Source organism: Pomacea canaliculata, linkage group LG10 (genome assembly GCF_003073045.1).
Source record: "Pomacea canaliculata isolate SZHN2017 linkage group LG10, ASM307304v1, whole genome shotgun sequence".
Taxonomy (NCBI): Eukaryota; Metazoa; Mollusca; class Gastropoda; order Architaenioglossa; family Ampullariidae; genus Pomacea; species Pomacea canaliculata.
In genome coordinates, this window is record NC_037599.1 from 20,761,470 (window position 1) to 20,788,355 (window position 26,886).

The 26,886-nt window shown below is 39.0% G+C and overlaps 2 protein-coding genes across 3 annotated transcripts; one reads left to right on the top strand and one right to left on the bottom strand.

Annotated features, from left to right (window-relative positions):
• Nucleotides 1–281: 281 nt before the first annotated feature.
• Nucleotides 282–19,772, top strand: LOC112573327 (ras-related protein Rab-23-like). 2 transcript variants are annotated; one of them, XM_025253578.1, is made up of 8 exons: nucleotides 282–436; nucleotides 6,014–6,873; nucleotides 12,883–12,968; nucleotides 14,027–14,103; nucleotides 14,436–14,515; nucleotides 14,903–14,985; nucleotides 15,532–15,612; nucleotides 15,973–19,772. In XM_025253578.1, the coding sequence occupies exons 2-8, from the start codon at nucleotides 6,710–6,712 to the stop codon at nucleotides 16,113–16,115; spliced, it is 714 nt and encodes a 237-aa protein (XP_025109363.1). In that variant the 5' UTR covers nucleotides 282–436; nucleotides 6,014–6,709; the 3' UTR covers nucleotides 16,116–19,772. The 2 variants fall into 2 exon arrangements, with proteins under 2 accessions (XP_025109363.1, XP_025109364.1); XM_025253579.1 differs by lacking the exon at nucleotides 282–436 and adding an exon at nucleotides 5,551–5,855.
• LOC112573329 lies at nucleotides 19,417–26,400 on the bottom strand. Its single transcript, XM_025253581.1, has 3 exons — nucleotides 26,056–26,400; nucleotides 22,107–22,236; nucleotides 19,417–21,370 (listed from the first exon to the last, which is right to left on the bottom strand). Exons 1-3 carry the CDS (start codon nucleotides 26,177–26,179, stop codon nucleotides 21,010–21,012), a joined length of 615 nt encoding a protein of 204 aa, XP_025109366.1. The 5' UTR covers nucleotides 26,180–26,400; the 3' UTR covers nucleotides 19,417–21,009.
• Between the last annotated feature and the right edge of the window lie 486 nt (nucleotides 26,401–26,886).

Genomic DNA, 26,886 nt, shown 5'->3' on the forward strand with positions numbered 1-26,886 from the left:
CTGCTATCTAATTCTGTTTTACAAATAAGAATGCTTACATAAATACTGTAATATTCTTATTTAGTTCTGAATTTAGTCTTTTTTCCCCTTCAAAATATTGATCTTTTTTAAAAAAAATAAAAATAAAGAAATAAAAGTGGATTGGATATAATTTTTGTTTTTTAACAAAATGAAGTTTACAAGCAAAAGAAATGTATTTTGTTTCTCATATAAATATTAAATTATTTTGTCTACGATAAGTTTTTTATAAAATGAGTAAAGGTACTGTGAAAGGTACTTAAATGTAATTTTAGCGATGGCCTTTTTGATAAGAGAAAGCTAATTCCTCGCCATGTATATATTCAAGAACCGAAGCTTACGCTTGGACGCAGGTGCGCGTAACTAACCTAACTCACACTGTCAGTTCTAACACCGCAAAAGGATTCAATGTTTTCAGGTAAGGATATAGCTTTTAAAATTAAGGTTAAAATTCATTCAAGTTACTGACAATGAATTTCAGATGACTTTACTGCTAAAAATGTTCGTTAACTAGTTAGAAGTACGTGTGATCGTACTTTTGAGTTTGACGTTCACTCTAGTGGTTGCAGACGACAGACAGATAATGAGATCCTTACCACTGCTTACTTTCAAGCGTCGTTGCGTAGAACTATATTCTGTCAGTGTCTTCATTATCATCTTCCTTGGCTACTGATTATAAAAGAATTAGTTGGTAAGTCTGCTGATTGTCATGCTGTTACTCCAATGTCTAGATTATGAATGTGCATAATGATCGTCAAACGCGGTATTTAAAGCAGATTGAAAAGTATATTGTTTGTGTAAGGCACAAGTCCAGAACAGAAATTTTTCTTTTGCTAGCACAAGAACACAAACCAAGACGACATGTCACACACGGGCACATCCCCCGACCACACAAAAATAATAATGCTAAGATTACAATGTAATAGTATACAGAATATATATAATCGTAGAAGTGCTTGTGTTTCTTATGGAGGGTGGTGATGCTGCTGGTCTGAAGAGCCTCTGGTATTTATTTCTGTGTGCAAGTGGCACTTTGTATCGCCAGCCAGAAAGTAGTTGCTGAAGGCTTGGTTGGAGAGGGTTTGTGTTGTCTGCAGTATTGTGAGTTGCTATATCTTTCTAACAAATATAGAGATACAAGTTGGAGAGGGGTAATATGGAGATACAAGTTAGAGAGGGGGTAGTTGTTTTATGCCAGTTAATCTGTCTACCTGGTTAATGACTCTGATTAATGACTCTGACCTGCCTTGCATTTGATGAAGAGGTGGCCATACTAGGTAGCGATGTTAAAAGTAAAAATACTTTTACCTAGAAACCTGCACTCCAGAGCTGACATTGAAAATGGAGTTTCCTCAAAAGGTACAGTCTCTGCTTGGCTTTTTCGTACATGTGGTTTGTATGCTTATGGAAAGTCTTAAAGAGTTTCTTCCATTCCTGATTGTGCTAAGGTATTTAGAGCTGACAGCCCTCTGTACCCGTGTCCTAAGAATAAATGGAACTAGACAGCATGATTATAACAAACTTCTGCTATATCTTGTTGGTTTGTTAAATCCTGGAATCAGATTAAGATATGAATGTGAAAGTGCTAAGATTATCCATTTAAAACGCTTGCTTAGATATTTCTGAGTACTCTCCTCTTGAAACATTCCAAGAACAAGTTCTTTTTTTATGTTATAAAGACTATTAAAGTCACTACTTTGCATCTTTTTGTGTATGCATCCTTTATTTTGTGGGGAAGGGAAACATCTTTTATTTCTGTGTAATTATTTGTGGTGTTTGAGCATTTAATAATAATATGTGATTTACGTAGCATATAATCATGCTTTTAAAGAAGTATGCTCCCGCTTAAAACAAGTAGTAAACATGGACAGAATAAGAAGATAGGTAAGTCTTCAAATGTGTTGTGCACCTATTTGAGGGAGAGATGTCTGCCTACATTCATATGTGGCATGTGTAATAGCATCAGTGAAGCAGCATCTTTTCTGTTATGGACAATGTACTACGTCATGTTGGTACATCATTCACAACATTGCCTGCAGTCAACACCGATCAGAGAGAGAGAATGAGCGACAGTTCAGATTATTTGGATGCTGACAGTCTGCATTTCTTGTGGTTCTGAAAAACTGCTACTTTGGCTTGAGAAATGCAGACTTTCAATGTCCGAATAATGCGAACTGTCACTTTGATTGGTGTTGATGGCTGGCATTGTTGTGAATGCCATACCAATATGATAAAGTACTGTTAGTGGAGCTTGTTGATCTCAGGTAAGAATCACATACTTTATTAGCAGATAATTAACGGATCAATTTTGGAGGCTGAAATTTACAGGTTTGGTTTATATCACCTATATCTACTGATATTTGCAAAATATGCAAACCATTCCAGTTGGTTTTTAAGGGAATGGAACTTAGTTGAAATGTTTATTTTTTTTTGTATAATGAGCAATATAACGTGCAAACTGTTAGTTTTAAACCTGAAGTTCATGAGATTATAAAAGGAATCCCTGCTGGTTATCAGGGAATTAATTTGTTGATGAAAGGCATTGTGGGTCACATCATTTCACATAAACTTTTGCTACTTTTTACTGAAATCAGTAAAGGTCCATTTGAAGTAGTAGCTGTTAAATTGTATGGGTACTTTGTGTTATTAAATTCTTGCTTAAATAATGAATGAAGACAACTTTTTTCCCAGTGTCCTTTAGTGACTTTTTGTACCACTTACATTGTTTTGATTTTTGAAGGTTTGTAGTATGACTTTATATAAAAAAACAACAGTAGTAGGTTATGTAAGATATATGCTATTAAACTACATTTTAGTAATACTATACCATGTTGTAAACTCTATTGATTTTATGTTAATATTAAAATACAGTTATTAAAAGCAAATAAAGACAAACTTTATATATATATTATACAGTTTTATTATAAAACAGTTTTGTGAATGAAATCAGAAATTTTAGTTAAATGGCAATCAATAAACTTTTCACCTGAATAAACTTTACTACTACAATTGTTTTAAATCCCAAGTAACATAGGAGAAAGATACATACACTTAGAACTATTAGAAAAGGGGAAGAGAGTTTACTGGGAAGGCATCAGATCTGGATCATCAAGTTTGAACATATTTCTGGTAGAAATTGATTTTATTTCAATTTTTATTTAATATATTATTTCTTCAATTTTTTTTGTAGCCAGTTTTCTTCAGAGAGCCAACAGCTTGAGTTCTGGTTAATGGAGGGTATACTAAGATTTTTTATCCTATCAATGAAGTACCACATGTCCCAGCAAGGCTTTAGCAGTATTTAAAATACAAAAGTCTGCTAGAGACAGACTGTCGGCATCATCTGTTTGTCTGTCTGGCCGCAGTTCTTATTGACATAAGAGTGCCGCAAGCCTTCTTTTCCAGTGACCTTCTCTGCTTGCATACAGTGAGTGTCGAACGTGAGTGTTGTGTCAACCATGGCTTCTTGGGTAAAATTCAACAAGGGAGTCTACAAATCAAACACTTTAAACTCAAAGGCTGGATGTTGCATTATGTATAAGATTTCCCAAAGGTCTGCTTTATCGTAGAGGTCAAGTGAATTCTTTTATCATTAAAAAAATGCTGCTTATTGCATAGCTAACTTCAATTTTTTTTTCAATTTTTTGCAAGAATAAATAGTTTGTATGCATGTTAGATGTGTAGATGATTATGCACACTTAGTTTCACATATGATCAGTTATTCATGTTTCAAGATGTAAATCCTTATGCAGCATCTTTGGATGAAGAGAGTTTTATGATCACTAATAATTTTACGCACTTGTTCAACCATATTCACTCTTGATTGGAGCAGACACACCTACCTTCAACTTTCACCACATTCCCCTTCATCTCTTCACATAACACCACGGACCTTCATTTAATGAAGGTCCGTGCATAACACCTTGCCCTTACATCCAGAAATATGTGGAGGGCGCCTTTGAAGGTAGTGGAGTTGTACGAACTTTGAAGAAGCTGAGTGAGGCCTTTAGTTCAGTGTCATCATGACACAGAAAAGGCCGTTACAGACGTGTGTGTTCCTGGAGGTGATACAGGAGAGGCTAAATGTCACAAGTAACACTTCTGCAAATGTCTGTTTTGCTGTTTTCCATCAGCGTCCATCAAAGGGGTATTTTGAGACGCCGTTTGACATTTCTATACATGGCAGCGAACATGTTTTTTTGTTTGTTTTATTGGTGCAACTGTCATTAAAAGCTGTTAGAAGGAGAAAGGTTAGAAAGGCTGCAGACTTTATATTAGTAAATGAACGGCTGTGGTAGTAGCGGCGACGTGTGTGTGGAAGGTGTTGGAATAAGGTGGGAACATAGAGCAAGTCTATGTCACGTGCATTTGTCGTAACTGTGGGTTGCAGTGGCGTAGGAAGATGCTTGGCTTTTGAAGGGCAAACTCCATGGTGACAGTGAAAGAGGTTCGCACTCGCATGCTAGAAAAGAAGAGGAGGAGGAAGTGCGTGAGTGCACACACACACACGCGGGGTACACGGCGGTAGTGTCACAACATATGCTGCTTTCGGTGTTATGCGACAAAGCAACACTTGAGAAACAAACTTCATCGAAGACTGATTCACACGGTTATCGCAATCGCAAGAAGTTATGTAATATTCAAAATAAGATACATTTATAATCATATTAATCAAATTCAAGGTTTGCCAAAAAAGCATAATGTCTTCTTTGATTAATGCCTTTGTTTTGTAGTCAAGTGTTTCTTTACCCTTTCTTTGTATCAAGGGCGAGATATAAAAAAGCATAAATTTTGCTTATTTTGTAACTCTCGCAAATAAATATTTGTCATTCTTCTCATTCTCGGTTCCTCTACATTTTTTATACTTTGTAAAGAATCACATCAGAAGTATTGGGCTGTGGGATGGGTAGCAAGGTAATTCTTGTTCCGTCAGAATCTATTTTGAGGCGGCGGCTGCCACCTCTTACCCCCTATAGTTCTACACCACTAATTTGTATGTTGGAGGTATAAAGGTGCAGCAGGGGTATGGGCATCCATTCACGTATGTATATATTGTCGTGCATAAATGTAGTTTGTGTGTTAGACCTGTAGGTCTATGGACTGTAAACTATAGGACATACGCGCGCAAAACTATGTGCACGTGCTTTAGAGAGCGCGAGCGAGCCAGGAACGCTCGTGGTCGTGCTTGCAGTGTGCATGTGTACTTGCAATCGTGAAGCAGCGGGCGCCTTTCCGTTAAAGCCCAACTTTCCCCTCCATCAGGGCACAGGTGCGGCCATTTGACCGGCGGAACTTGTATTTGCCGAGTTCAAACACCCAAGCTTCAAACACATCAAGTCGAGCCTGCAGCAGTCTTGGCGCAGACACGAAACAATTAGAATATTTCTGACACAAACATGCAGGGGGTGGGGTGGGAGGAACGATGAGAGCAGGACACGCTACTTCTACACAGTTCAATTATTGTTGTTTTTTTTTCCAGTTGCAAAAAACAGTAAATTCATTTGCAGTACTTTAAGTAATTATTCTTGAGATGCATTCCATTGTCAGATAAATACATGCGTCCCTACAAAAACTGATTTAGGGTTGTTGGCAGGTGAACACTTCCTTTACCACCCCTTGTCCGCCTTTTCAGTTATTAATCTCAACACATGTCTCTGTTTATCAGACTGTGTCGGAACATTTCTGAATTGTGCCGTCAGCGACAAGAACAGGATATGTTTTGACAGGACAAACAAGATTGTAAACACACCTTTTACCAGATATATATATCACAGAAGACGTTTAACGGCGGGTACGTTGGAATCAATGGTGAAACAGTTCACTTTTGATGGAAACAGGTAGAATGATCGTTGCCTAGTATTAAATGGGCTTTGACTTTCTTCTATAGCATAATGATGTGTGTGTGAGTTATTTACAACGGTTGTCAACCTCCCTCGAATGACCCCATGACATGCGCACTTAATCTTTTTTTTTTCTTCTTTTTTCTTTCCTCCAGAGTCGCGGATCTGGACGGCATGTGTTCTCGCGCGTGCTTGAAGGAACACCAACCTAGATGCTACGTGGAGACAGCTCCTGTCACCCATACATATTAGTCACCTGGGCGTTCGACCAAAGTGTCGCCACAAGCCTTCCTCAAAGGGCGTTGTAGACTTGGAGCGAAGGGAATCCGCGCGGCAGGTCAGGCCGGTACGCAGGCGTGTTGTATGGAGCTCAGCGCAAGACTCGGGGATAGTACAGTACAGGTGACTGTGTCGCTTGGCCTTCAAACGCAGCCAGCGCTTCGTGGTCAGTAAGACAAGCACAGCAGGCCTGCTAAGTTCTTTTATGCGAACACTCCAAACACATTGCGTGTGAAGGGACAGTGTAAAGGCGATAGCGAGCATACGAAGGCTGTACGGCAGGGTTCCACCTGTCTCACTTCACGTATCCAGCACGCTTCGGTGCTTTCAGCCAGTCCAGTGTGTTCGCCATCAAAATCTGGTGGAAAGGTTACAAGAATGTTGGTGTGATCGAAGCTCTGCAGAACGAGATTTTCGTCTATTCTCGTGGAGTCACAGTTCCCAGTCTCGACGCTAGCAAAGGTCTTGTCAACTCATTGACTTCCTGGGCATGACTCGCCGCTTGAGAAGGAGCTGCTAGCGGCAGAGTCGCTGGTGTCATCGTCGGCCGCGGCCCATGCGGCAGCAGCAGGATGGGCGAGATGCGTGAGGAGGAGGTGGAGGTGGCGGTCAAGGTGGTAGTAGTTGGGAACGGCGCCGTGGGCAAGTCCAGCATGATTCAGCGCTACTGCAAAGGCATCTTCACCAAGGACTACAAAAAAACCATTGGCGTCGATTTCCTTGAGCGACAGATCGAGTAAGAACAAATCATCATCGTCGTCATCATCATCTTTCTGTGATACAGTCTTAGCTGTCATGGTGTTAAACTCAAACATCATCATCATTATCATCTCTTACTTGTGCCATTTTTTTTCTTTCTCTTTCTCTTGTGATTACTGTTTAACGCGTTCGCTCTCATATTTCTGACTTATTCTTTGGCTTAGGTTTTTGGGAAAAGATCGTTTTGTCTTTATAACTTGTCTATGTCCGCGAGGGACACGTGGTGGCAACGCGAGGGCTAGGGTGTCGACCAAAGTCGACCAACAGTCGCAAATCCTTCATTTTACCTCAATATGCGCTGGCATGTGGTTCGGTGCAAACTAGGATCGTGTGTCGTATCATAAACATGGAGAAGGAGCATTGTTACATGGCAGAGGCGGCATGAGACATCAGGCAAATGCCCCCGGGCGACGAAGTGTTGATGAAAAGCCATTTTATGTTGCTTGTCACGCTGAGCATAGACGAGTTCAAGTATGACAACCAAAATGCTGATATATGTGTGCATGTTGTTTATACGTATATATCAGTTGTCTCTTCCTTCGTTAACGAGATATCCCACCCCCAACCTTGCAAAAAGACACGCGCATTTAAATAGTCACGCATACACATGCAAACAAAAACCCAAGTAACTCAAGAGTGAGCATCCTTGTCTTTTGTTCGTATCGCGAAGTCTCAGAATTCAGAGTTTTAACCTTTGTAACTTAGTCTACCGGCTTCAGACTGACCTTGTACATCTGGAATCGTGTGGGCATGTTCCGCATCAGCAGTCTCCTTTTTCCTGAAATAATCAGAGATCGTACAATAGGATTGTATGACGTCTGAGATGATTAATCGTGACCCTGCAGGTGTTCTCAGAAAAGTTAGGGCGGTTCAAGTGCAGGTGGGGTTGCGGGGTTGATTAATTCTTTATTGCCAAGTGTGTAGTTCTCCTCCGTATCTTTCTTCGGACCCAGCTTTGTGAGAAGAGCTTTTGCGCTGTTCCTCTCAGCTCAGTCAACAGCCTTCCAAATGTCTTTGCATTTACCTCGGACATAAAATGTTTAAATCATGAAAAAATATGTATCGCGAATGCGGATGCTGCGTGTTTCTTGTTACTGTAATATGCATGCTCGCGTGCGAAGGCTTTCCGTAAGACTTTGACAGGTTGTCATAATGGTGTGGGAAGATGCTTGGGTTTTTCTTGTTGTTAGGGGAAGAGCAGGGACTTAGTTCATGCTGACAGTGAACGATGTTCACATTCTTGCCTTCTCGGTATCTTTTCTTCCAGGGGTGGTCCTCCCCTCCCCCCGCTCCTCGGTTCCTATGCCACTGTGTCAAGACAATAAATATACAACAATGCCAGTAAGGAATGTGAGCTCATGGTTCTTGAATGCAACCATAAGAGCAGTGGGAATAGAAAGACAGGATGAAACAAGTGCGTGTAGAACAAGCCTCGCCATGTTGAGGACAAGAAGGGAAATTAGCCGATGTTCAAGACGGGACGAGCAGAGTGGATTGCGCATGCTTAGACACGCGCAGGTCGCTGACCCGTGCCACCTCGCCGCGTGCGCCGTGTCGTCTGCTTCTCCTTGCCCCAGACGTGCTCAGCAGCAGGAGCAGCACGTCTGTACACACTGCTGCTCCCCTCCTCCGACAGAAACAGGCAGATGAGTGGACGTAAAGCTGTCTAAACGCATCGCGGACTACGAAAGTCATTTTCTAACACTTACATGTTTGCCTGCTCACAGTCAGCCACCTGCCTGGAAATGTTAGGTAGCCGGAAAAGTAGGGCGTTTTGAACAGTATGGTCTTGGTTTTAAATACGACACTCCCCCAGTGTATGTAATTTATAGTAAATGTAGTCGAGTTCTGCATCAGTGGCGTGATGATCGAATTGCATGGCCCGAGGCCGGAGTGGCGATTGTATTTCCAATGAACCATCGATATTTTAATGGCTTAATTACCGACATTTGAGTAGGGCTTGTTCATCACAGCATAGTAAGTGGACTTAGTGACCACGAGGCTTGCATTACGAAGTCTCGAGCATTGATTTATGAAGCAGCGTTAGCAGAATCTTCTTGAAAATCAGCTTGGTAGTATCTCAGCTTGCATATTTATTCATTGTCATACAGCTTCTCGATCGATTTACCGGACCGTGACAGAATCTGAAGGAGGTGACGGCGAACTAAAATAATCATACACCACTAGACCTTATCGACCGGACTGTCAAATATGAGCTTATGCTTGGCAAAGTTTTAATTACATGAAGGTCGTATAAAAACTTACCCCACAATACATATTTCAAAGTCTGTGTCGTTAGAATTTTTACCACTTTAGTTACTTTTTTCCCATTTCCCTGCCTATCCCAGCCCCATATTTCACAAAATATTTCTTATTTCTACCTTAAATCAGCAGTTAAGCGAATATTAATACAAATTGTGTAAGGAGTTGTCCCATCTTCGACAAATATATTTGCGTTGTCATAGAATACAGTTAAACCTCGATCCCTCTTGAGACTGGCTACAATCCACCAAAATCGAGTCATAACTGAGAGGGGTTGTAGCAGGGAGATCAGCCAGTCTGCGTTCATTCCACTAACCATTACAATAACTTCAAACACCAATAAAATAAAATTCATTTATTGAAATGTTGAAATAGTGCTCTTAGAAACCATACTATAATGTTTTATTCGCTTTCACTTGTTCATACTTACTCTGCCATTGTTAGGCTTGACTGATGATTTATAGGAGAACTAACTTTCCAGGTGAGAGCAATCGACCAATACACATGTATTGCAGTAAACAAAGAGGCGCTCTTAAAATACACTATTTATAATTTTTAACGGGATTCCGGCAAAAAGTTGCCAGTGATTTTAAAAAGAAAATTGTTTTATGCACCATTGTGTGATTTGTTCACTGTGTATTGCCAAGCGGCCGTTCTTGTGTAAGATGGTGGCTGGACTTGTTCAAAAATGTCGGACTCTGTTGATAATATTTGACGTTAATATCTACTCTTATCATAAAAGATTGACCCGTGTTTTGGGCCTGGATGGATTCGATTTTCGGTGTTTGGAACGATAGCTATGATCGGAGAAATGTGGTTTGGGTTGAAATGCCAGAAATGCCAGATGTCCCACAGAACAAGCAGTCTCTTTCAAAATAGACTTATTTTATATGTGGTTTTTTTCATTTAGAAAATTGTAATATAGGATAAACGGCCGATCAGAAGCAGTCTATTTTAAAATATACTTAACTTTTTTGCTTTTACAACAACAAAAAATCGTAATAGAACATAAACATTCGATCGTAAGTTGGGTTGGAGAGGTAGTCGTTTTTGTTATATATACTTTGGCATGAATTATATTTGATGATAGTGATCACAAAATCTTTCCTATATAGCGATGCAATAAGGTTGAATTGTCTACTCGTGGCATGACATACCTGTGCATAAAGTGATGTAGTTTTCTTGTCTCGCGACTTCTCATGTCGAGCGTGGTTTTGGGCACTGGAGGGCAGAGAACGAATGATTTTTGCTCACCCTCTGGCGCGCTCTTTCTCTCCATTCTCTTTTCCACTGTAGTGTCTGTTTTCTAGGGTGCTAGGCTCCAGACTAATAGAGAGATGGGTGGGGGACATCGAATCTTTAAAAAAAAAAAAAAAACACCTTTCGCAAACAAGAAGAGATGGACGGCTTAGTGTGAAACCATTACAGGGCTTTGCTGTCAAGCCGACGTCACCTGAGCAGTATCTCTTGACAGACGACAGGGAGACAGCTCAAACTTACTGGGCCTCATTGGTCTTTTTTTTTCTTTTCACACATTCACGCAGGCGCCTGCACACGCGAGTATGGAAGGTCTAGACATTTTACTTTCGCGTGCAGTTTCAGAGGAACGGTGTGGTGATGGGATGATGGCCAGTAGACCCAGCGGCACGGGATAAATTTATTAGCTTCGACGATCATGATGTTGATTGCATTCTTGTTTTGCTGAGATGCCCTGGTAAATTTACATGAAGCACATGCATCCGAGTTGACCTTTGAACGCGCTTCGTCGTCAATGACGACGTGCGTGATAAGTGATAGCGTCTTGCGATGTCGAGTGCTGCCATAAAGACGTTGCCTGCGCTAACACGAAGACGTTACTTGAGGACCAGCAACTCCGAGCGGAAGTATTGACGCTGACGAATTTTAAGAGCATTCTGGTCTGTGCACAGTGGTTGTTAGGGAGACACTGTAAAGCTTGAAACCTTTCTGCGTCTCTCGACCAACAATGTCGAACCGTGTGATAGGTGTCTAAGAATGTGATAGGTGTCTAAGAATGACATGGCTATTTGAATACAGACATCTGTATTACTTCCCGCGTCGGTTGTGTTATTTATAAAATGATACATAGTTATGCACATATAAATATATACTCAGATTTACTATAGCTGTACGTGGAGTCAGCAACCAAACTCATCAGGTAATCTGTTCCTTGACACTGTGTAAATAAAACATTTGAAACACAATGCTTTGATTTTGCCGTGGGGTGGAAGTAGGTCATTTTCTTGGAATAAGGGGGATGCACGTACCTTGGTAGAGATTTCAGAGCCAGTGTATAGCAGCCGGCGCTAGGAGCGGGGTGGGTTGGTGGCGAGCAGGGGCGACCGTCCAAGGCCCGCGTCTGATGGGGGGCCTCGTGCTAACAAGTGCACCGTCGGGATGAGACAGTCCGTAATTTTTTATTGCACTGCTACGTATGTTGTGCCGGCTTCCAAAGGCCCCTCAGTTGTATTTGCCCAAGGCCCCGCGTGCCCCTAGCGCCGGCTCTGTCCCAAACAGTTGGGAACTTCACTGGGCTGGAATCAGCTTTCACCTTCGAAGCTGGAGAGTGGTATTCTATCAGGTAGCTTGCCAAAGGACGCAGAAATCATAATTGAAGACTCGTGTAGTGGGGGCGGGGGCTAAGCAATTTTTTCACAGGCTACAGAACTAAAGATTACAATAAGAACCCACCCCGATTTAATTATTGATGGCTAATCCGCAAATAATCAAAACTGAGAAGGTAAGAATCATGAGCAGTGAGGTTATAGTCATGCATAAATGTTACTACAGAAAATAAAACATCATGGTGTCTTCAGAATAAGAGTAAGATATGGGTGATTGTCTCTGCTGCGTGTGCATGCAAGTACCTTCATACAATATTATTAGCCTTGGTGTCCAACAAAGGAATGTTATTGGTTGCTGACAAACAAACGTGCAGCAGTGGTCATTGGCGTCTTCTTTGGCTTCGTCTCCCGAAAGGACTCTAACTGATAGTTTTGGAAAGGAGACAGTATCCTGCATCTTACTGCCTAGCAATTTTATTTTTTTTTTGGGGGGGGGGAGAGTGGGTAGTGGGAGGTGGTGGCTGGTAAGGCCAAGGGTCTAACCTTTAAATGAGTTCATAGAAAAAAAATCCTATCAGATTATGTTATTATCTTTATCTGTTAGAAAGCATCCTAAACTAATAATAACAGCATAAAAAATAAAACAACAAAAAAGAGACTTTCCAAACCTTTTTCACTTTCAGAACTTCAAGTTGTATTTTTAATTACAGAATTAGAGAATGGGTTCAAAATGATGAATTCAGAACTTCAGATCAATAACTGTGTTGTTGAATATTTTCTTACAAGTTGAGAGGAATGCTTATTAAAATGCCTTTTTTTTTTTCATTTTTGGTTGATAAAATTTGTGATTATGAGTGAGTAGAGAAGCGCTGAAGTCAGTAAAAACTAAAGTTATCACTTGATGACAAGAAACCTACATGTACATATGTTGTTGTTGCATACATGTTCATGTATAAAGGTGCATTTGATGCAAACCCTGACAAGCTGCATGCTTGTGCACCTTTAGGTATATTATGTGCATGTGTAAAGCATTTTGTGTCTGGCTATTACTGGGGAAAGGTGCTATATAAATATGCCATATTATCATACGATCATAATTTTAGTAAAATTACTGTAAAACGATTGCACAAACTATGTTACAGGGTTGGAGGCGAGGATGTGCGTTTGATGCTGTGGGACACAGCTGGTCAAGAGGAGTTTGATGCCATCACAAAAGCATATTACAGAGGTGAGAAGATTATGCTGTAGCAGATTTCTTCTACCTCTCCCTAAAATTCATCATTGACAGAGCTGTGTAATCCAAATCTGACCGCACTCATATGTTTATTTACACATGAACTAATTCGCTGCTTGATTAGAGAGATGGTGTTGGTAGAGAGTGACTTTTCTTCATTTACTTCAAGGTTGAGGAACATCAGACACACAGGAGGTTTGCAAAATAATTTGGTCTGCCCTGCCCAGGCAACCTCAGGCAGGACTCAAAATTCAATAAATCTGGGAGCTTTTTTTTTCATGGAAACATAAATTTATATGAAGTGAATCATAATAATGAAGTAAATTTTGAGGGACAAGCAGGGAGTGTCCATTATGGGATAGACAGCACACTTAAGAGTCCATGACATGACAAACGAAGACTTCTCTTTTGCTACCTGGGGCCTGTCTGTACTATGGTGAGTGTACATGCTGCGAAACTGTTAGTTGCAATCGTCACATTAGGGGTGAGTTAATTAAATATTTGATCTATAGCAGGCCAATTTTTTTTTACGTGGATAATTTTGTATGGCTCAAATGCTATAAGTATTTAAATGGCTCTTGTCAGATAAAAGGTTCCTCACGAATGATTTACTGATTGAAGCACTTGTGTTTTTGACAGCTCAGGAGAAGGCCAGGTATAGAGCCAGAACCAGTAATGTTTTTGTTGCACCAAATAACTGTATGACTACTTTTGCATGCTCTTAATTGCATATACATATAGCTCAATTGTGTTTTAGCCTATCTACTTCTGAAATATAATATGTATTCATATTTTGACAAGAACCTGATAGTGCCAGCAATGACCTGCATAACACATGTGAGGTGCATTTGTTTAAAGTTACTGAGTAAAAGAGAAAGTATTTGCAGTTACCAAATCTAGAGTGGTAGCTTGATATTTTAAGCACACCTGCATTGTACAGAAGACTAGCAGATCACTGATGTATCAATGAAGCATTGTGTTTATTAAAGGTTAGCTCTTGACATTGATTTTAAATCATTTTCAATCTTTTCTTTACTAATGTGTGATGTCAGGTGCCCAGGCCTGTGTGCTGGCATTTTCAACAGTGGACAGGGACTCCTTTGAAGCCATTGAGACATGGAAAAAAAAGGTAAGAGTGACATAAATGTGCCTTTAAAATGTTTTGAAATAATCAGAAATTGAAGTAAATTTCTGAAAAATATTTGAAGTCTGTACAAAGAAGATTTGAAAAAAATACTGTAGCAGACTGGTATGAAAAACAAAGAGCTAGACATGAAGAACCACCTGCTGAAAGGGGAAACAAGGAAGTTTTCATGCTAGGAATGATGCTATTTTTGGACAGATCAGAGTATTGCTATGACAACTCCCTTTGCATCCTATGTTGCCAGTGACGTAAGCATCCTTGCAAATTCCCATTCACACACATGGTTCATTACATTTGTTTCTTTTCTTTGTTTTCAGGTGGAGGATGAAGTAGGAGAAATTGGCATGGTGATTGTACAGAACAAAATAGATCTCATAGATGATGCAGTGGTTCAACCGTTTGTATAATTTATTGGATTTTTTTTTAGTTCAGACAGTTAACTAAGGAACATGGTTTTACTTTTTATCGAAAGATCTACTTGTGTACACTTTTTTATTTTTCAATCATTAATTTCAATGGAAGAATTAATATGTTTCTAAAAAATACTGTATAATATTTAATGTTTATATTATTTTGACAATTGATGTTATAGGTTACACAAATCATTAAGTGTATCATGGGTTTAAAGTTGACAAAGGTCTTGTTTAAATAAAAGTAATCTGAAGTCTTTGTTCTCGTTGTCAGATTGTAAATCTTGATCATTGCACTGTAGTATGTTATGCTTTAGAAGTTATTTATGGTGCTGGTAGTTTTAAACAAGATGGACACATTTTGGCTAAAACAGAGAGGAAGCTGAAAACTTGGCCAAGAAGCTTCGACTTCGATTTTACAGGACGTCTGTGAAGGAAAACTTGAATGTCGACGAAGGTGAACTATGACACATAGGTCTTTGATGAGATAAAGTTTTTATAGATCAGAAGGCAGCATAGTATTATGTATATAAGCAGACAAGAAATGGAAGATGGAGAGTTTGTATATGGGTAGGCTAGCAGTGTTGAAGGAAAAAACAAGAGAAAGTTCATTTAAGTGCAAACACATGCTTCTGATTTTTATGGTCATTAAGGATGCACATCTTAAATCGCTAATGTTGCCTTTGTCTTCTTTCATGTTTTGGGGGTAATTTTTCACCTCATAGGAAAGTTATTTAATAGTAGTTTAAGTTTAATTCTAGGAAATTTGCTTCTTTAAGTAAAGAAGCTTTGTGGGTCATGTTATGCCAAATGTGATAGGGCTGCTGCATGAGGGTTGCAACTTTACATTATGCATCTCTGCCACATAAAGTCATTATTTTACTTTTCATAAGCTGTTCTTTCTCTGATTAACATTTTGATGTTTGACTCTTATACTCTGCTAAATTTGTTTATATCATAGCATATTACTAGTTGACTTGGGCAAGTGATTTGTTGTATGCAGTTTTCAGATATCTAGCAGTGAAATATTTAGACCAGCTCAATGCTGTTGTTGAAGAGCTGCCTGCAATACCTCAAAGGATTGGTGAGTGTTGCAGTGCCTTATTCAGACAGTCTTTGTAAAACTCCTCATCCTTCATTATTGGTCGATCTTTCTCTGATTAAAAACTGTTAATCTGTAAGTTTTGAATGTTCAGAATTTAATGCTGTTAACCTTTATAAAACCATATCACCATTTCATTCAGTTTTCTTCTGGCATGATTTAGCTTTTCTTTCTCCTTATCGCTTTCCTCTCTGTAATCTGAATCATCACGAAGCACTTTCCTACCAAATCAACCAGTTAATAATTTACTGATACTCTGTTTCATAATTAGTAATTTCAAGAATAAACATATCTCTCTGATAGGGTCATACAGCTTGGCTGTTCATGTGTAATGTTTTAAAGGTGAGATGCAGAATGATGCCAGGAATCACCATAAAGAGAAGAGCAGGCACCAGAAGCAGGACACAACCATCAGTCTCCAGCCCAGCAAGCGCCGCACACAGGGCAAAAAATCCTTCATGACAGCCAAATGCAACTTGTTATAGTAGCAGACTATGATATTGGAGGAAGACTAGCTTTTGCATCTCCTTCAACAGAATGCTTTCATTCCAAGTGATCACTGCTGAAATAGACATATAAGTGTTATTTCAACATTTTTGGGTGTGATACACTTGTTATTTCTGCAAGTGGTGCCCATTTTGGCATTAAGGGCAGAAGCTAAGCTCAGTGCTGCATGTCCATAAATGGCTTGCATTCTGGATTGCTTCACAGTGATCTTGATGGTGGTGGTGATGGTGATGATGATGGTGACACATTTGTTTCGCCAGCCACAAATTCTTAGTGCTACTCTGATAACAGTTGGGATAGTTTTCCTGAGTTTGTAACAAAAGAGAAGAGGACCTGCATGTGTGTACGGCAGTGTGTTTTTATTTTAAATGATAGTAACATATTCTTTAGGTAACTAGTAAATGGCAATAAGGCTGGCAAGGTATGCTGATGGTTTAAAAATACATTTTTTGGGTGAGAGTATGTGCATATGTACATGGTATGTGTGAAAGAGAGAGGTGTATGCATTCATATGCTAATGATAACCAGTAAATAAATTTTTCTCAAGTATTTTATATGAATAATATGCCCTTAATACTACAGCAATATGGTGTATTGCTGCGGATATGTTGATGCAACTTTTTAAGCAGTTCCATCACCAAGTAAGTTGTTAAAGATGAGCTATAAAAAAAATGTCCAATAAGTTCATGGCAGATATATTAAATATGTTCAACGAAAACAAAATTGTTGCATGCTCATTATTCATTTGCTATTTCTGCAGGGATTTCCAGCCTTATCTTATTGTCTTCAGCTATGAATTAGGTTTGTTTCTAAGAACGAACATAGTTATTTCTGTCTGTTGATAAATATCTGAAGCTTCTGTCATTCTTTCCAATCAAAAATCTGCCTAAATATGAAGGGTATAAGGGAAAATGCAAACGCAAAAACTAAAAGAAAAGAATGGTGTTAAAACCAAGGGAAAAAAAATTTATAAAGTTTTTCTTATGACCAAAGTTTATTTTTATAAACTTATAAAAAAATGTTTGTTCCATTATTATATAACAAAAGTTTCCTCTGCTTCACAAGTTCAGGCATAAATGCATGCAGTAGTATTTAATTTCATAAAGATATCATACTTTGCAATGTATATGAAAACTGGTTGTGGTTTAAGATATGTGTTCATTCCTAAGCAAATCATTTTGTTTTTGTTATTTGAGGGAGTGGTGGTTCTGTAGTCTTTGGTTGACTGAACCTACATAGCATTCCAGCGTCTAAGAATAAGCCAAGTCCTCTTTGTTAATCTTTAATCATATTTTCTTAAGTCCTGTTCTTGATCTATAAAGAGGGTAATATTTCTTTACTTCTTATGCTTCTGAATGTAGACAGTAAAGAATAGTTTTTGCATCAACTAAATAATATAACAGTATATAGAGTAAGAATTTTTACACTGCCTGATTTTGAACAGTAAAGGTCATTGGCTGCTAAATCATAATGAATTTGAACACACAAATGTGAACAGTATCTCATGTTTAGTCATTCCTTTAAACACTAATAACAAATTTAACATTTGAGGAAATTGCTTTCTTAAACTGCTTTAATATGAATACTGATTGTACATTTTACACGGTTTAAATATAAAGCTTTTTTTTTTTTAAGTTCTTGATTGTGAACATGCATGTTTTTCTGTTGGCATTTTAACACTTGAAGAAAATATCTTTAGAAACAATACTTTGTTTAAAAAAATCACTAACTCTGCAAGCACATGCCTGATAGTCTTGTAGCATTTAGGAAGGTGTGTGTGCACTCTATACGCTTGCATAAACACACTGCAGCATATATATTTGCTTTGAAGTGTCCATTAACTGTCCCTGTGATGTAAAATTAATAAATTACTGGAATAATCTACTAGTGTTTACATAGAGGCTGATGCAGACTGTATTTCTAGGTGTGTAACAAATACTTTCAGAGGACAATGTGCACATCTTTTTTTTCTGCTTTCCAGCTTTGTAGGGGACACAATTCTGTCTCTAGTTTATTCCAACAGATTTTTAAAATTGTTTTGCATTCCTTGTTTGCTATAGCTTGTTGCTATTTTAGTGGAGTCTATGAATGTATATTTACAAGTTTTTTTCATTCAACACACTTGTGAGCCTGAATTGAAACTTTGTTTCTGTGATAACCAGTAACTGTCTTTATTTGAAGTAAAATCCATCAGCACTAAATGAAATTATTTTGGATTAATGCATATATTTTCAGCAAACAATACATATCAAGAAAAAGAATATGTTCTGTTGTATGCATGCAGGCTTTTTTTATTTTATGCAAATTATGACTTGTAATGATGAATGAAATACATTTTCATATTTATGTAACAAGTGGAAATTTGCTTTGTGGCCAGTGTCAGAGGTTGCATGAAAATCTGTTAGTTTGGCAGTCAAACATATCCTAGTTCATTACATGCTACATTTAATTTTTAAAAAACCCAAACAAACCTGAACTGTTGTTTGCTAAATGCAAGTGACGGGTGGAGAAAAAGCTCTTTTCTTGAATATATCAAGAATACATATTTAACAATATTTACAAATTTCACATTGAAAATCTAAGTGATATTCTATTGTTGTTGGTTTCTGTTGACAGTTCAAGATTAAGTAGTTAAAATAGGATTGGCAGAGCTATGAGAACACTGGATGACTATACTGATATGTATCACAGACCCCTACTCTAAATCTGGTAGGGACATTATCTTCCTATGGCATGCCTCTGCAGTTTGGCATTTTAAATTTACTTCTTTGTGTATCTTGATAATGGTTTTTGTCTTTCAACTTACATAAAAACAATAATGCCAAGAGTATTATTTGGTTAGGAATCTGTGTTGGCTAGTATGCAACACGAGATAGAATGATCAGGGCCAACAGGAGTTTGCTTGAGATGGATGAATTAATAAAGCAGTAAAACTGAGTTAGAGTAATATAGGTGCAAACTGGCTTCCTTTTTTAGATCATTGTGACTGATCACATGCATTCAGTAATATTATGAGGCAGAATCTGCTCATCAAATTATTAGGGAGCAGGAAATGCTAATGGTCATTCAGTGAATACTTCTTAGGTGCACCACTCACCTGTGATGTGTGCCACAAAACACGTTAATGGGCATGTGAATCATTGCAAATAGCTTGTCTGGAAAAAGAAAAGGCTGTTATAGATGAGAAGGTGCTGTTTATGAGTTAATGTGCCATATGGACAATTAAATCTAAAGCATAGACATGCACTTTCCATCAGACATTTTATGAATCCACATAAATCTTAATATAATCTTTATTTAGGCTTGTCTGAATTTTTCATGGGTCCTTACTGTCATTTGGTCCGAAAGTATCAGAATATTTTTTGCATGAGTCTGCAGCTGTCTGCAGGTGTTTAAGTGGCTGCATGAAAAATGTAACATTCATCAAAACTTTTTAATTATTGCTTTCTGATGCAGGGTCAACATAGGAAATGACAATGGAAGCAGAACTGTGAACATTTATACATATAAACTTTTGTGACAACAATATTGTTATAATTCTATGCTTGCTTTAGAAACAATATTTGGATCCAATTTAACAATATATTCATATTGTCTCTTTGAAAATGTGTGATTAAATGCATAAGAAATGACAACAAATTGTTAATTTACTATTTTGAATGAAAAATCTATTAGAAGCAAGGAAAGTGGCCAGAAATGATCTTTTGTCGCCATTCAGCACGGGCAGGGCCATGTTCAGGGGCAGGCAGACGAGGCATCTGCCTAGGGTCCTGTGCTTTTGATAGTCGTCAGAGGGCCCACACTTTTAATTAAAACTGTGGCATCGAGGGCCTTGCACATATTCTATGCCTTGGGCCCGCGGGGGCTAAGAACAGGCCTTAGCACGAGAAGGATTGCTATGTTTCTTAGCTTGTTATAGGTATACCTTAGGTCACAAGGACTTTTATCACTTATCTCCCTTGCTTCTTAGCATGCACAAACACATCACATGGCAAAGCTGCTGTCATACCAGTGGAAGGTGGGTCATTACAAACATTTGCCCTTTGCTTTAGGTTTAACTGTGAGCAGCAGACACTTTCAGCTTGGCACAGTTGGCTGCTTCATGCTTGAATTTTGTGGTAGGAAGAACATAACCAAAACAATGAGATAACTTGAAGGCCAATTAACAAAGTCTTGACTGCAAGTCAACATAAGCTTTGGTAGGTTATGTCAAACATGAATAAACTGCCTGAATTTTATAGCCTACAAAATGGTCCCCGTGCATAATAAAAGAACTTGATCATAGAAACATAAATATTCAAAAATATTCATAAAAATTCAAGTTCAGTACCACATATCAATACAAACCTTACAGAAATAGAAATCCACTATATAGTATCAGGTGATGTAAATATTTCCTTAATATCTTCAATAAATATATAACAGATTATGGACATAGATAAACGCCTTAAGAATAACTCTATGTACAGTGCAAGAGAAATGATCTCTGTGGGTTATCTAGTCTGGTTTTGTTTATCCTAAAGTTTATTTCATTGTCCAGCCATTCGTTGTACAGATGAAAAGTGATATGGAGACTCAGTCACTAACTATAGCTAGTGGCTGAATTGGCAGATGGCAGATCTCTGTGAAGGGAATATGTCTGTATACAGAATTACTCCAGCACTCTGCTACAAAGCCTTTAGTTAGTTTTCTCAAAGTTGGATCAAATCTTCTGCAGTATTCTGTTGGAATAATATCTCTCCAGCAAATTTTTTTTTTTGAAAAACGGTTATCAGTGCTCTCTCTCTCTCACAAACACACAAGCACATCCAGCTCTGCAAAGAAAACTCCTTTCCCAGGGACCAAAGCTACTGCGCCTGACAGGAAATGACGTCAGCGCTGTCGCCGCAGCTGTTCAGCCACATTGAGGTAGTGACCTCCAGCACTGTGTCCCTTTTTCGGGGGTCTAGGCGGTGGAGTGGCAGATGAGCCGCGAGCCTGCTTTAATGTTTCAAGGTTGTCGTACAGATGCATGCTGGCCCCGCGACTGCTGGCGTCACCGTTCTGATGCGCGGCGGCCGTGGCGCCCTCGGGGTTGACGTCGAAGTCTGACCCCCAGCTGTACACGCTGCAGACCATGCTGTGCAGATACTGCTTGGCACTGGTGCTGTCCATTCGCCGCAGGTAGACGCCGTCCTCGGCGCTTTCGACGTTGAGGTTAGCTTCAGCGGGGTCACGAAGCATATTTTTACGTCTGCAAAATAAGGCTACTTTTAATTTACAGACAAAGAAGTATTAGGGTGACAGGCAAAGAAACAACCCTGGGTCACGAATGACATTCTAGATCTCTGTGATCAAAGAAGGGCATTGAAAAAAAAGATAGGACAAGCAACTCCGAAGCAGCTTCCAAATACAAAGCAGTAAACTGCAACATCAAAAAGTGGAGTTAAGGCAGATGAGAACTGAACTGAGAACCAATATTGGACCAGAGAGGAGGGTTAGCATGAGCGACAGCAAACAGGCAAACTAAAGACCCTCGCCAAGACAGCTCAACACAAGAATTCAGTCATCGAAGAGACCAATGGTCACATCTTCACAGAAGGAGCTGCTCTACTCAGCCAATGGAATGAATATGTCAACGACCTGTACAACTTCCAGCTAAGGAAAGACGCCAGCGTCCTTCAAAGTAGCCAGACTAGAACCAGCGAACTTTCAACCCTACGGAAGAGATTAGGACAGATACAGTCTGAAGGGATGTCACATCTTAGCTACATAAGCAGGGGGATGAAGAAACAAAAACTGTCTTTTCTAGTTTGGGCCAAAGAATCCGTGGAAGTAAAGAATGCCCTGAAGAATGGATGCAATCATTAGTGTTGGTAGTCATGTAACGTACTGAGTAGTGACCCTCTGAACTCTGACAAAGCCTGGCGCCACCATGCGGTTACACACGTTATCTTAATATATCTATAACTTCCCAGCGATCGTCTTACCTTTTAGCTTTCCGTCGTCGCCAATGACAAAAGCAAATGCAGACTGACAACAACAGTATAAGTAGACAGGAAGAGCCAGCAATTAATGCGATCAGCCGCCATCCTGTCAGGATATTGTTGTTGCTAGTGTCTGCAAAACATGAAGAGATTTTGAGTGTTATAATACTTATTGTTAAGATCAGTATAATTCGAATTTAGCAATACAGCTTAAGGCCAACATTATCGTGTTGAAAACTCTGCCTTCCGTGTGTGTGTGAGACAGAGATTGCCTATTCACTGTGTGAGACAGAGATTGCCTATTCACTGAGTTCGTTTTTAAGAGAATGATTACATATCCTGGTTTTCTTCCGTAACTAAATACGCAAAGGCGTGTTGGTAATACTTGTAATTACAATGGTGGGTAAATATAAACTAGAAGATCTCATAATAGTTGAATGTGTAATAATAAAATGCAGACAAGTGCATGTGGACTGGGGCGTCTGTATCCTGATGCTAAGGAAAGGCGCTATATAGACTGCGCTTAATAAAATAAATGTAGGTATTGAAATTTTGTGATAAAGAGAACTAAAAGTGAAAGGCAGAGTACTGATATTATTATTATTTGTTATTACTGTTGTCGTCATCATCATCATGGTGAAGGTGCACCACCACCACCTGTGCGATGACAATTTATTAGAAGTTAATGTGAATAAGACCAAAGATATTGTCTTTGATTTTCGTCGGAATTCTCCACCAAGTCCCATCAGCATCATCCACCACAAAGAGGTGGAAATTGTCCCTTCTGTTGCCTGGGCCCCATCTTTGATAAATGACTTTGCTGGACTTCCAACACTCAAGATGTCGCGAAGAAGGCTCAACAGCGCCTCTTCCTTCTCCGGAAGCTGGTCTTTCTCTGTCTCCCAGCAATTTCTTCAGCTCTTTTATACATCACACACAGAGAGCATGCTGTCCTACTCGTGTGTCTGTTTTTACAACAGTTTATAGACAAAAGCAGCTTACATCGTGTTGTATCCACCTCTCCAAAGTTACTGGGACAGCCCAGAGTGCTCTCCAGACTGTATAACAGACCGACACTTCTGAAAGTGTCTGAAATCCTTCGTGGTAACAGGCATGTCCTGTCGAAAAATTTTTCTAACTGCCATCTGGCCGCCGATTGTAGAGGCTGTCCGCGAATGAATGCAACTGTGTGAAACATGAATGCATGAGTCTGTTTGGCGGATATAGATAAGTTATTGTATTGTTTTGGGCTTTCGTATCGAGCTGCCCCGAATTGCCCTCTGGGATAAATCGTGTCATCTTTGTCGGTTTACACAAAAGTGTTTGTTTGCGGGATGCACTTGTGAAAGGGGACATGGCCATGCCCATCCTTCTACAGGTCACTTGCTTTAGTAGAATCGGACTCCGTGGCCAGCTCAGGACTTTATGTTCTGATACAGTGTTACTATTGCTGGAAAGAAAGGACGTTAGCAAATTGTATGAACGTTTACATATGTTCTTTCCTTCAACCACTTGTGCCTTTGTATGCATCGTAATTTAACACACACTCACCCAAAATGAATATTTACCAAAGTGATCAACATCAAAATCGCCGTTCAAACTATACCGGGAGCGCTTGGTTGACCTATCGAGTCTAAAGAACATGTGGAGTGGAAAGTCACATGCTGTAATTTGAGTAAATGAATTTTTTATATTCATTGTGCATTAAAATTCAGAGGACGACGGTTACTGGGAATCACGCAGATGAGACGGAGAAGTTATCCACATCATTGCCGGCTTACAGGGTGACTGAAAGGGCACGAGAAAAAAAAATGTATCCTGCTCCACAACACAGAAGAATTCTATGATCGACCTTTATCACGGTGGACTCAAAGCTCTATGCTTACCATTCCTTGGAAAGTTGTATCACAACAGTATTCTCCTGTTGTATAATATAGTGTGTCTGCGATTTACGACTGTGGTGAAGACAGTGCTAGACGGAAGAAAATATCAGGAGTGTTTCGACTGCGCAGACTGCCAGATTTATATGTATTTATAATTCCAGTGACAATCAAAATGAATTGGTTGATGTTGTGTCTTCTTTCATCACTTTCTGTGTTCATATAATCAAACCCTACAAGAAAAAATATCTCTCCCAAAAAATAATAAATCCTGGTTGACGAAGGAACTCAAATCTGTTTTGAATAATAAGAAGCGTATGTTCTATACCGGAACTGCACATGATAAAAAGTAGCTAACAGGGAGGTGCGGTATGCCATTATGGAGGGAAAGAAAAAGTACAAGGACAAAGTTGAGTTGAAGTTCAGTAGTGGCAACCTCGAGGCAGCATGACATGGTATTAAGAACTTGCCCTCGGTTAATCGCAAGGTAAACGCTCTTTTTAAAAATCTATGGAACTTGTAGGCGTTGATGAATGTGATTTTCCTAATGTGCTTCATTCTTCGTATCCGCTTTGAGAAACATGACTTCTCTAATGTTTTTACATTTAAACAATCACCAGTTCCTGGGTCATCGAAACCCCCAGACGATCTCTTCAAGCTTGGGACGAAAGACGAGCCTAAACAATGAATGTGATTAAACTGGAAGCTTTGTTTACACCTGCTTCGTCTGCAAGAAGTTCAGTAATACAAGTTCGTGTACGGACCGTGATTTTGGAGCATACAATTATTTTTCCCCTTCTGCTCTGCCTGTGCAACATTTTGTATGATAACCATGTTGAACAATGCTTTAGGTTTTTTTTTCCATCTAGAATATTGGTTATAGTTTTCCTCTCCGTCAGCTTAAAAATAGTATAATGCAGGGTTTAAAGGATCAGTAATTCAAGAATAAAAACAAGATATATATAATATCATATTATATCTACGTTACTTACCGTATTGTGAAGATTATTTTGGTTTACAAAATTACCTAATAAATTTGTATTCTGCCCTTACATCCCACTCAGTAAAATTTAGGTTAAGATGCCATAAATTCTCTTGTCAGAAATAAAGACATAGGGATACACCGAGAGATTGTAAAGGTAAAATAAAACATCTTAGAATCTCGTAAAGAGTAGGATCAGTTTGAATATCGTCTATTTTTGTGTCTGTTCCTGTGTAAAAAGTTGAATGTTTTATAGGATGTTGTGAGAAATGACACTAGACTCTTTCGTTTGCTTTAACGATAGTTTTTCTTCTGCTTGCCTCGGCAAGTCGACCGCTATATTCTCGTACTGTAATACAGGATTGTTATTGCATTATATATCTCTGCTTTACTTGTCTTACTGCTTGTGGCTAAAAATATCCCTCTGGGTTGTAATTTAAGTGGAAGGTTTGTTCCGTGGACACACAAGCACGAATAATAAATCCTGTTTAAACAGACCAAGTTACTATCTCATTCGACCACATCGCAGTTAATTTAGCAATGACCGGAAAACTGAGATCGGTCAATACAGAATGAGGAAAAGTATTGTGACTACAGAGTTATTGAAATGTTATCATCTCCTGGTGTGTGTGTGTGTGTTTTGTTATCATAATGAAAAAGTGAAAGAGGTTTTCAGTGCTCACGCTCAATTACGCGTTGCCTGTCCCTTTCTTATTACATACGTACGCGCTCGCACACACACACACACACAAAAAGAAGAGAGAAATCCATATTCTCATTCACTAATTTTTGTCTCTCTGGGAGTTTTTAAAATAGGGTTATCTACACCTATTCAGCTTCTCATATCTTTACATGCTATCATACATTTTAGAACAGATTTTGCTTATTTTATTCTCAAGACTAGTTCCTACACTCCTTCTATACTCGGTGGAACTAACTCGAGCAGTTAGCATTAACCTTCAGTCTTCCCACCAACAGATTGCAGACTAGCTGCTACATTTAAAGTCTGCTGTTGTATATTAACAACTGTACACTTTACTTGCTCTATCAGACACTAATGTCTGTATACAACCCTGAAACATTCTCCTACCTGTCGATGCCGTAGATGTCGATGAAGTTGATAATCCCGGTGATAAGTCCAGCATGACTAGCCAGATCCACGACAGTACAGTCAGTCGTAACCGCAGTGTACTCACACAGGTGTCCAAGTTCATTCTTACAAAAGAAACACGATGAAGTTATCCCAAAATGTGGATGGAGATCGAAGATGCAGGAGTACTGATCGTTTCTTTTTTAACTTGGAAACTTAGAAAACAACGTCGCCATGGCAATGCTTTAAATACAAATACACATCGAGAAGCTTACGGAACTTTCAAAGCCACTGGCAAATTTTGTTCCTGGTCGCACAGGTCCTTGACAACTATGAAGTACACAGGATGAAACGGCTTAACACAAGCAGAGCATCTGTCGACGATTTCCATTCATGATCATTATGACAGTCAGCGACAGTCAAAATTGCAGTTTTGAGCGGTATGCATACATTATACGTATTTCCTAATTTGATAATTCTGACTGTTGCAGTTATCTTGATGGCGAACGAGTTTAATAGGTCTTTCAATTCATGTAAAACTTGTTTACATTTTCTACAACATTATGTTCATCAAGCCTCTGATGCTAACAGGAAAGAATATTCTGACTGGTTGGTTTGTTCATGAAGTTGACAAGAAAGTTCTTAATTCAACTTAGTGTTGATTTTGCACTTGCCAATAAGTGATATAAATGAAATTGGAGTATCCGAATAAAATCGCGAACGGATAGATCTGGGGTCATATCAGAAATGTGTCGGGAGACAAGATCTGACCCCTGACCTAAGGACCTAATTGTTGATCAACAAGGGATGTACCACTGCAGTTTCCAGTTC